The sequence below is a fragment of the Phalaenopsis equestris genome, unplaced genomic scaffold (assembly GCF_001263595.1).
Source record: "Phalaenopsis equestris unplaced genomic scaffold, ASM126359v1 Scaffold001321, whole genome shotgun sequence".
Lineage (NCBI taxonomy): Eukaryota > Viridiplantae > Streptophyta > Magnoliopsida > Asparagales > Orchidaceae > Phalaenopsis > Phalaenopsis equestris.
Window position 1 is genome coordinate 355,714 of NW_018165760.1, and position 12,201 is coordinate 367,914.

The 12,201-nt window shown below is 33.5% G+C and overlaps 1 protein-coding gene across 4 annotated transcripts in view; it reads right to left on the reverse strand.

Annotated features, from left to right (window-relative positions):
- Positions 1-11,686, reverse strand: part of LOC110034000 (leucine--tRNA ligase, chloroplastic/mitochondrial) — a 162,253-nt gene extending 150,567 nt beyond the window's left edge. For 3 of the 4 annotated variants that reach the window (XM_020738211.1, XM_020738210.1, XM_020738212.1), the window contains exons 1-3: positions 11,246-11,686; positions 6,735-6,879; positions 6,607-6,663 (exon numbers count right to left, since the gene is read on the reverse strand). In XM_020738211.1, coding sequence (XP_020593870.1) covers positions 6,607-6,663; positions 6,735-6,879; positions 11,246-11,595 — 552 coding nt within the window. In that variant the 5' untranslated portion in view covers positions 11,596-11,686. Of the gene's footprint in view, positions 1-6,606; positions 6,664-6,734; positions 6,880-11,245 lie in introns of those variants that run through there. The other variant, XM_020738213.1, reaches the window with a different exon arrangement.
- Between the last annotated feature and the right edge of the window lie 515 nt (positions 11,687-12,201).

Below are 12,201 nucleotides of genomic sequence, written 5' to 3' on the forward strand. Positions count from 1 at the left end.
CACCAACCTAAGCAAATATTCATGCTTAAACTTCAAAATAAGCCTCCATTTTTTTTACTTTCTCATACTTTTAAAAGAGAGGAAAGAAATATCATCCTTTTGTTTTTGTCATCCTAAATGGTGTAAAATAAAGGAGAAAAGAATACATCTTTAGTGTAGCAAAACACTAAAACAAATTGAAGAAAACTCCCCCGCAGAAATCCTCCCTGAAAGCCTCACGCAAATAGCTCCCACGATTTCCTAATTCCCAGTTCGACAAATCTAGGCCGCAAGATCCTCGAACAACAACAGAGAGAAAGAAGATCTCCTCTCGAACGACAAAAACAGAAAGAAGTAGCTTTCCCAACAATAAAGAAGAAAGAAAGAAAACACCAAGATCCTCCAAAAGTTCCCTTCTTTCAAAACCCCTCTTTTTCTTTCTCAGTCAAGAAGAAAGGCAGACCAACCCAACCCCCCTAATCCTCACGGTAAGCTAATAGCCAGAGAAACGAAAAGAAAAAAGCCACCTGTTTGCCGCCCTGGCCAACCAATCGAGCGGGAGGAAGATGAATGTAATGAATCCCTAAAGCCAAATACTTCTCGATATCGAAATGAATTCCAGCTCTTTCCTTGATTCGAAAATAACAATAATGAAAGCCCTCAGCATTTTATTTTCAACATGTATTCTAACAAGGTGCAGCAAGATAAACTAGATATGGGCCCCAAAAACATCTTTTCCAACTCATGAAATAGTTTCCAGCATGTGCTATAGCAAGGGGCAGCAAGATAAACAAAATATAAGCCCCAAATATAATTTCCAGCTCATAAAAATGATTTCCAACATGCATTCGAACAAGGGACAACAAGATAAACAAAATATATGCCCCAAATATAATTTTTCAACTCACAAAAGTGATTTCCAGGATGCATTTTAATAAGTAAGAAAACAAGATATAAGCCCCAAATATATTTTCCAGCATGTATTTCTAAAAGAGTAAAATGCATTTCAAGACCACCCTAGCCATGCTTTCAAGTGTCTCAAGTAAAGAAAGTAAAGATAGCCTACACATGCTTTCCATAAACATTTATAAGGGAATAAAATGCATTTCCAAACTGCTCTATCAATGTCTTCATAGGTTTCAAGTAAAAGAAAAGTAAAGGTAACATATATATATGCTTCATTTCTCACCAACCTAAGCAAATATTCATGCTTAAACTTCAAAATAAGCCTCCATTTTTTTTACTTTCTCATACTTTTAAAAGAGAGGAAAGAAATATCATCCTTTTGTTTTTGTCATCCTAAATGGTGTAAAATAAAGGAGAAAAGAATACATCTTTAGTGTAGCAAAACACTAAAACAAATTGAAGAAAACTCCCCCGCAGAAATCCTCCCTGAAAGCCTCACGCAAATAGCTCCCACGATTTCCTAATTCCCAGTTCGACAAATCTAGGCCGCAAGATCCTCGAACAACAACAGAGAGAAAGAAGATCTCCTCTCGAACGACAAAAACAGAAAGAAGTAGCTTTCCCAACAATAAAGAAGAAAGAAAGAAAACACCAAGATCCTCCAAAAGTTCCCTTCTTTCAAAACCCCTCTTTTTCTTTCTCAGTCAAGAAGAAAGGCAGACCAACCCAACCCCCCTAATCCTCACGGTAAGCTAATAGCCAGAGAAACGAAAAGAAAAAAGCCACCTGTTTGCCGCCCTGGCCAACCAATCGAGCGGGAGGAAGAAATCGACACCATAAATGAGGAGAACGTATAGCCTCGAGAAGGAGAAGGGTCTGCTAGGTGGAATTTCACGGTTGGAAGGCTGCTCGGTCGAGCAGAGCTCGAGGAGGCGAGTCGCGAACGCTGGGGAAGAAGACTGCCGCATGGATCTGCCATGGAGCTAGGGCACAGGCGAGGAGCGGGATGAGCCGCGGGATCGAGCCGCTAGAACGATGATTTAGACATGTTGGTGGAGCCGTAAATAAGGCTTAGGTTTTAATGGGATTATAATAATATAAGTGATAACATATAAAAATAATTTAGTATTTCTTAAAAATAAAATTTAATTCGTATTTTTATTTGTGCATCACAACACAACAAAAATGGGTTTGTTTCGCCACCGGAAGTCGTTTTGACGAATTCATCAATTTGCGTGTCAATTTTCTCATGTCAAAAATATGGCAATATGGATGTCATTTCCTACCAAAATCAGTGTCTCGGACACGTTGGCGCAGTCCATTTTGTCGTCGGAGTTTGTCCGGAGAAGTTCGCATTTTCACTCGTCCTTTAGGCTCAATTGAAATCTGATCTCATGCAATTTTGTGAATTTTGTGCATTTGGTGTGTGTATGTGACAATAACGTCGTGAGGAGGTTTTCCCAGGGCTTGAAATCCTATTGGGAACTTCTCTCTGAGTCTCCACACAATATCCCTTAACCGCTCGTACAGAAGACGATGGTTTTAGACAATAAATGTTAGACATCACAGAAAAATAGGAAGTGTTTTTGGAATTTCTAAAATGGTGGGTACCAATTTCTAGTTTTCTAAGATGGTCAACAGGAATTCTTAAAGCTAGATCTTAGGATCTATGAAGAAGAAGGAAGGACCTCACAAAAATGAGGTCAACACTACCCCGTATGTGAATGTAGATGGTAGCGTTAGGAGGTCGACAGCCAACATAAATTTCGTGGAAAAATCATAACATGATTCCTTTTTATAAATATTAGTGTGTCCCCTGAAAACGACGTGCTGTATGGCCTGAACATAGAGAAAAGTATGCAAGCGTCGCTACACTGGCACTCGGGTATAATGTCAAATAAGCAAGGGTTCACACATTACTGACAAATGCGAGTGAAGAAGTTAGTCCATGAAACTAATATTAGAATAAGATCTTAGAATATAGGTACACTCAGACAAATTAATGGAATTAGTTGATATTATGGTTCATAAGAAGATAAATATTTTATATATTCAAGGAAATAAATGGATTGGAGAAATGGCTAAAGAGATTAATAGCATAGGTTCTAAATTTTGATATTCAGATAGGAGTCACACTAGAAATGTAGGTGTAGTTATAGATAAAAGCTTGAAAGATAATATTGTAAAAATTAGTAGAATTGAAGATAGAATTATTGCCCTTATAATTGTTGTTGATACTAAAATTTTTAATGTGATAAGTGTTTATGCTCCTCAAGGAGGTTTAGATATAGGTTCTAAAGAAAAATTCTAAAATGAACTAGAAGAATTAATACAAATGTTAACTCTTAAAGAAAGACTTTTTATTACATATGGAAATGTTAGTAGAGTGATAGAAGATTTTAGAAATATTTATGATGACTATATTTTTGGAAGAGTGATTAATGAAGAAGGTACAACATATTAGATTTTGCTTTAACTTATGATTTTGTTATTGCTAATAATTTATTTAAGAAAAGAGATTAGCATATTATTACTTATGAGAATGAATCTAATAAAACACAACTGATTATTTTTTTATGAGAAGAAGAGATCGTCAAGAAAGTAAAGATTGTAAGGTCAATTCAAGTGGAGATTTAAATACTCAACATCAATTGAATTTTAAGAAAAAAAGTTGTAAGATAAAAAATACTCGGAATCATTGTCATAGAGTTGGATAGAGACACTTAAAAGACACAAATAAATTTATTTTTATGAGAAAACTTCAACATTTCAAGATTTGGGATGTTCATGAAGAAGAAAATTTTGTGTGGGAAAAAGTAACAAACACTATTAAACATGTGGCAAAAGATATATTTGGAGAATCAAAAGAAAAAATTAATATAAATAAAAATAGATGGTATAGGAATAATAATATGAAAGATAAGATAAGATATAAAAAATTGTGTTATAAAAACTGAATTAAATGTAAAAGCTTAGATAATTAAAAGAAGTAGAAAAACAGAAAAAATAAAAAGAATCTACATATAATTTTTATTGATTTAAAAGAAGCTTACAATAAGGTTCTAAGAGAAGTCATTTAGAGAGTTCTATAGAAAAAAAAAGTATTGATATGACTTATATTCAATTCATCAAAGATATGTCTACTAGAGTTGTTACTTGTGTAGGAATAGAAAGAGGATTGACCAAGTAGTTTCCTATTTTAGATGGATTACCTCATGGATCGGCATTAAGCCCGCATCTTTTTGCCTTAGTTATGGATGCGATTATTGGACATTTATAGAAGGATGTACCTTGGTGTATGCTTTTCACTAATGAAATCCTTCTTGTGGATAAGACTAGAGAAAGAGTTGAGGAAAAACTTGAATTATGGAGGTCTACATTAGAGTCTAAAGGTCGTTGTTTGACTAGAACTAAAACTGATAATATGGAATGTAATTTTAGTAGTAGTAGCTCTAGTGGCAAAGTTGTAACTATGGGTGCTCAAATCATTAAAAAATGTAAATATTTTAGATATCTCAAGTCTATTATTCGGAGTGATGGTGATATAGATGGGGATGTTATTAGTAGAGTTCAAGTTGGTTTGTTGAAGTGGAGAAATGTTTCGGGGTCTATTGTGTAATAGAAAAGTACCGCTTAAACTGAAAGAAAAATTTTATAAGATTGCGATGAGACCTGCAATGCTTTATGGCACAGAATGTAGGCCTTTTAAAGAGAAACATAAAATAAAGTTAAGTGTTGGTGAGATGGGAATGCTTATGTGGATGAGTGGCTTTCTTAGGTGGACGAGTGGCCTGACACTTGGACACAAAATGCAAAATGAATATATCTGTGATAGGGTTGGTGTAGCTCTGGTAGCGAACAAGATTAGAGAGAGTCGTCTTAGATGGTCTGGTCACATTAAACGTCAATCATCTGATGATCCAGTTAGAAGAGCAGATGTTTTAGCTTCGACTGATGTTAAGAAAAACAGAGGTAGACCTTAAAAAACTTGGACATATTATATAAAAAATGATCTTAATCTGTTAGAATTAAATGAAAATATGACACTCAATAGGATGCAATGGAGAAAAAGGATTCATGTAACCGACCCCCACTTAGTGGTATAAAGGCCCGTTATTGTTATTGTTGTTCTTGTTGTTGTTGTAGTTCATCTGAATGCATCTGCCTATGAGGTTTTTTGGATTACTTCATCCATCTCAACAATCATGACATTGTTCTTTCCATCTCTCATTAAACGTGGGAAGAAATCTAAATTCAAATATTAAGGTCAAGCCTCGTTGATTTATATTTTTAGTTGTTTTTGTTTAAGAAAATATTTTCATAGTTCATGAAAAACTACAATTCATCTGCTTTATTAATACCTAGCTAATACTAAAAAATCTTTGAAGAATTGAATAAATAAAGTTTTCCACATAATTTTGCTAGGTATTAAAGCAATTTCCCATGTTATTCCATAGAGTTTTTTCATCATATCTTTTTCCCACCCATATGTGCTCCGAGATATATAATGACATTTTCCCCCCAAATAAGAAACTATAAAATTAAATTCCACCATTATTTTTTGCATGCATAAAAATCCCAGCTCTTTGATACCGAATGATATAATTATTGAGTTTCAAGGGAATGTATTGTTGTTCCCTATGACAGTCTTGATTTGGTTGTCATAGCTTGAGTATTAGCTTCATCGGCATCAATCATGTCATTTTACTTAATTCTTAGAGAATAATTTTATCTACAAATCAAATGGGTGGTTTTTTTAACCATTGTTGAGCATTTGCCAACCATCTAATTCTAATTTTCATTATGTTATCTTTAATATATGCTTCTTTCACATACCTTTCATAAAATCATTCCTCAAAATCATCTCATTTTTTCCATGAAAGTTGTCCAATTTATAATTACACCATCATCTTCAACAATTTACTACATTTTTGGCTCAAGCAAGAATTCCACTTATTCTTCATAATCATACGAACCAAAAAGCGTGTGAGTGCTTAAATAAATGTTAATGGCTAATTATATTCAATAAGAATGATGTTATAGCTCTAAGGATTGATTACACCATCATCTTCAACAAAAAAATACTTCATAACTTCCAGCGGAACTTTTACCATGTCAAACATGCTCAAACCTATAAGTTTAAGAAAATTACAAGCACATCAATGCATTGAAAAAATAAAATCCTTCTCACAAGAGTAGGCCTAAATAGACTTGGGCATATTTTATAAAAAAAGATCTTAATTTAATAGAATTGAATGAAAATATGACGCTCAATAGGATACAATGGAGAGAAGGATTCATGCAGCCGACCCCACTTAGTGGGATAAAGGCTTGTTGTAGTTGTTGTTGTTGTTGTTGTCGTCGTCGTCATCACCATTTTCTTTTACTAATTCTTGCTTCAACCAAGACAACGACTGAGAAGTCATGACTAGTGTCTTCAATTGATTAGAAAGGTGAATCTAAATGTAGAATCACGTAACGGATGACAACTCACAATTATATCCATAGATTCCACCCCTGCTACCAACAAAAAGTTGGAAACTAAAAATAACAAGCATTCTGCAAAATTGCTTCAAGGTATACAATTACAAAGCAAAGCGAAGAAAAACTAATTGGAAATCTAACTGAAAATCAAGATATGTCTTCTAGAAGGCTTCCTTGCAATAAAGTAACAAATCTCACATAATGCACTTCCAAGAATGGAAATTAGCTCCAAAGTACCTGGGATCGAAACCGTCTAATGTTATGCATCGTTGTGACCTTGGGATGGGTACCTGTCTGATCATCAACTACACAATTAACACTCAAAAATAAAGCCAAAAAAAACTAATAACATATGTCTATCAAACCTCAATGGCATATTGTTCAGCTGGAAGGCCAAATGCATCCCAACCCATTGGGTGCAAAACATTGAATCCTTTCATGCGCTTGTATCGTGCTAAAATGTCTGTTGCGGTGTAGCCTAGGGGATGACCAACATGTAATCCAGCACCACTGCAACACATGCATGCTTTGCTTCAAATTCCATGCAGCGCAATAAATGAACTTATGCAAACTAGAAAAATAAAACGATTTCAATGATTTCCCAAGTCTTTTTTAGAAAGTTTATGTCAATAAATGAACTTATCAATAAATGAACTTATGCAAACTTTCAATGATTTCCCAAGTCTTTTTTAGAAAGTTTATGTCAATAAATGAACTTATGCAAACTAGAAAAATAAAACGATTTCAATGATTTCCCAAGTCATTTTTAGAAAGTTTATGTTTAGTTATACAGCATTTAATGCTTAGTACATAAGACAGTCTGAATTTATAAATACTCTGTAATTTTAGTTGATACCAACACACAAAAGTAGTGAGCAAAGTCCACATAACTGCAGCAAAGTTTCTCAAATGGAACAAAATGTTTTTATGCTTTAAACCTCCAATTTTTACAATACTTTTTCCTTAATAGTTAACATAAGTCGTTGAACAGGCTAAAGTCCAAAATCTTAGCAGATGCGAAGCTATTGGCTCCTTGATCCACTAAAGTTTCTCATACGTCCAGGATCAAAAATAGGCATCCAAAGCACAAAATAGCATCCTTCTATCTCTGTATAATTTTAAATTCATAATTAACAGCAAAATTTCATAAATAGCTACAGTATAATTTATATGCAAGTACAATTCAACATCGTTACTTTAAACAGATGGTTGTTAAATAATTTTTGCCTATACACTCTAGAATGCTTTCTATTTGTATAGCTAGACTTCCATTAACAAATTTTAAAAGGGATTCCATAGCATGCTTATGACCTACATAAGTGATTTGAATGACGATAGAAGCAAATGGATGTGGTTTTACAGGAAATCAGCTTATAAGTTCCAAAATGCACCCCTAATTTTGTCAAACAGGCTGTCCTGATGCAATCAAAATGCTAAAATTGTACAAAAAAGAAAGCCCGATATTACTCTTGTTGTGATAGAAAAAAGAATCTCCAAACAAGAAGAGAATTTAACTCGCACATATAAGCAAATCCTCATGGAGAATAAAATAAGATTAGAATCCAAAAGAGTCCCCCAACTACTCATGTGTTGTGTAGATTATGACAGTGTCCAATTTTGTCCCTTGACTTTACAAAACAAATCTAAAACAGACTCATATGTAGAAATTTTGATAAAATATTGATCCTATTTTAGTACCTCGAATATACATATTTGATTCATTTTTAGCCCTTGGGAGAGCAGTTTGGATTAATTTGCATATTTGAGAGACTAAATTGGAGGTGTGATACTCTAAGACCAAATTGTTCTTAAACAAATAGTTAGGGGACTATTTTACAGTTAAAACCTATAAAATATAATAATAATAATAATATTATTATTATTATTATTATTATTATTATTATTGAAATAAATTGATATTAAATATAAAATAAATTGTAAACGTAAAGTTGCAATTATTTTGTAGAAGAATGTGTATGTAAATATGAAAAAAAAAATCAAAAAAATAAATAAATAAAATAGTAGTTTGTTGACTGGTGCTTCATTTTAAGAGCAAGCTTTTCTATGGGTGGCCTATGAAGTCAAAATGACAAATGCAGACAAAAAGTGAAACTAGTAAGTAGGCCTTCGACACATCCTCCACCCAAAAATTTATGAACAAAGAATTCTCGGTAACATTTCATGACTCTCCCACATGTTGGTATAAAGTCGTAACACTTGTTGCCATTCTATTGGAGGGCAGATCTCTCCATAACTATTTAAAAATATAATCAACTTCTATAAATCAAACAAGTCCCAGTTTCCCTTATTTTTCTCTCTTATTCTCCACACTTCTTCCCTCTATTGATGCTTCCACCCACAAGCAGGCGAGTGCCAAAACCCCCTCTTCTTTTCTTTGCCTCCCTCTCCCTAGCTCACTATGAGATTAAATCTTAGCAAGCATCTTTAGTGTGAACCGTTTGAACCATTTTGAAATAGCAGAGAGACATTTTTTACTAGACTTTGGGATAGAAGTTTTATGGCAACGCCCCGTGCTCTGCACCCAAAATGCTTTTATTAGCACGGCAAGATAGTCTACTTCTACAACTCCCTTGACAGGATGATGAGGAAATACTACAAAAAATCATCCAGAATTATAGACATTAAAAAAAAAGATTTTGGAAAAAAATAAAGAAAATGAAAACAAGCACTAATAAAAATTTCAAATAAAAAAAAACCGAAAAAGAAGATTGCATAGAAACATAAACTTGTTGAATAATTTATTATGTCATGAATTTCATTAAAATTGTCACCAACAAAAAAAAAACATAAATACAAGAGAAATTAGAAAGAGAAGTGGCACAAAAATGCAATAGTAAGAATACATCTTTCTTTATATTTCCATATAAGTGCCACCATCAATCGGATTAAAAATTTTAAAATTAGAAACAATTCCAAAATAGTGCATAAAGACTTTTGGGAAAGTTTTTGTAAAATAAAAGTTACATCATAAAGCATTAACAAATGCTTTTTAATAAAATCAGAATAAATTCACCTCACTTTGAAAAATAAGTTAACTTATTTCTCGTTCAATTGTCATTAGTCTCTCTCCGACAAATTCATGTCTTCCCACATCAAACTAAACTAAAGAGTGATTTATGATTTTTAAAGCATGAAAATACAAACTTGCTCCACATCAACCAACAATTTCATGTTGTTGTAGCTCCAGATGGTCATATCCACCCCCACTACCGCTGTTGCTCGTAGCTACCCATCTCATCTGGTTGTTGCAACCTGCTAGTAGCCGCTAGTTGGTTATATTTTATTTTTATTTTGTTTTATTTCAAACTGGACAACAATAGTAAAATCATATATTTGTTTTACACCTAACCAAACAATGAAAATAATATTTCAAATATACTATATTCAAATATAGTACATTGATTTTAAATTAAATCCATTTTTTAGAGAAAATAACCAACCATAAATTTACCTATTATAAAAAAGCAACTCGCCAATAAGTGAAACAAAATTGTTAACTATCAAAAATAAAATGAGCAATGTGAGATGTTTCCTCTGCAAATTAGGCCCTCCTAAGTACCAAGAAAGCAGTAAAACGATGAAGTCAGTAATTATTAAGTTTAAAACAAGATTCAACTGATCAGTAAGGAAAGTAAGACAGTGCATACACAAAACCATTCACTACAGATTGTATTTGTGATAAAAGAAGATAAAGATTCTAAAACAAGAAAAGGTAATCAAAGTAAACAAAAAAATAATCTTATTAGTAGTTTTTTTGTCCTCGAAAGTTTCAAAGAAAAGGCATGCAAACATAATGATGTTCTTTCCTTATTACTTATGAGCATAATTGACCAATAAACTCCAGAGTAAATTAGATTAAGTAGACATAAGGCCACAGGCAGACCTGTCTTCAACAAATTTGGAAAACACAACCCAACCAAAAAAAAAAAAAACTAATCCAACTACACAGGCTTCAGTAGGAGTACTCATATTTAGTATATTATGTAAGTTACAATTCAACACTCGGAAAATAAAATAATTTTCAGCTTCAACTCAAAATTAAGCTAGCAATGTGTTGGGTCATGATTTATCCATGGCATAATCCACGCTCATCACAACTTTTGGGATGTCTGATCCTAATTTGCCCTTGGATTAACATCACCAAGAAAAGAGCTATAAAAGTAACTTAGAGCATAGAGAATAGAGATGAAAATTTTAAGAAAACAAGTATCAGTCTCTCACCCTAATCCTTCTATAAGTAAGGTAATTAGTGCAAAATAAGGGGATTTTTCGGGGATTGGGGGTAAAGGCTGATACTAGTCTACCTGAACTTTACACTTTTGTTTTCTATGCTCTAAATCCATTTTAAAGCTCTTTATTTTGCGGTGTGAATCTATGAACAAATCAAAATCAAACATCCATCAGATAATTTCAAACTCTTCCAACAAGTATATTTCGATCCATTACCATAATTCCACATAGAAGAAAAAAATAACTTACCGCGAGTTAATATAAAAACAATATAAAAAGAGAAAAACTTTGGGGGTGTTTGGCTGCAAGTAGGATTTAGCGTTAGTAGGATTTAGTAAATCTGAAGAATGTAAATCCGTTAAATCCACTCTCCCCATGGATTTAATAAATCAAGATTTAAAGCCAAATCAAAGACAAAATTTTGACCCTTAAATCCGCAAAATTGATAAATCTGCGGAACCCTTGTATTTTTGCATTTGGCTGGATTTGATTAATCCAGTGATAAATCATATTCAAATGTGCTACCAAACACAACCAAAAAGTGCTCTTTATCCCTTGCCTCATGCCTGATAGTAATTGTGTAATCATAAACTCTGCTAAAGTATAGAACAAGAAATAATATTACCTCGGATAAGGGAACATATCAAGAATGTAACACTTGGGCTTGGACATATCTACTTCATCCGGCGTGCGGAACGTTCGGTTCTCCTCCCAGTAGCGCTGCCACCGAGGTTCAATCTCACCAAAAGGATAAGATTTCCTCTGCTGAGTAGCCTTGGGAGGCGTGATGGCAGTGTCGCTATTTTCTCCACATTTGACCCTGCTTCCGGTGCCGGCAGAGGAGGAGAAACAGCTCTGGACAAAAGCGAGCCGATGAGCCTCCGGGCGGTTAGCGACGGAGACAATGGGGCGGTTAGCGACGAAGACAATGGGGCGGTTTGGGCATATGGAAGAATGCAGAAGCTGGACCTCCATGGTTCGCGCTGAGGGGATTATAACTGGGTTTTTGCGGCGAAAATTGAATGACAATATGCTGGATGAGGCTCGCCGAAGAAATTGATGGTGTGCGCTTCTTCATAATTTGTTTATAAATTTCCTTTGATAATGAAAATTTTAAAAAGTATATATTTGAGTGACTAATTTTCTTTTAAAAAATATGCTAAAATTTTATTTTATTTAAAATGCTCCTGTTTTTTATCATGAATTAACTATCTAAAGTTTATTATCTTCAATAAGTTCAAATTGACCCATACTTCAGTATTGTTAGAATCATATTTAAGTCTTGTTAAAAATTTATATTGAACTATATTCAAATCTTGTGTCATATTTTAACAACATTCAAATACTGTTTAAATATTACTTTTGTAAAGTAAAAAAAATAACTTGAATATAAATTATACAAGGCAAGCAAAAAGGTTGATATAATACAATATTGAAATCAAAATAGTTCTAAAATAGCGAATTATAAGAGTGTACGCCACAACTGTCAGCCTGAATCTCAAAGCATTCAGACGGCCCAGAAGATGACCAGACAACCAAGGCGTCCTATCGCCCTACTCCCAACTAGAGCTGTCAAAATGG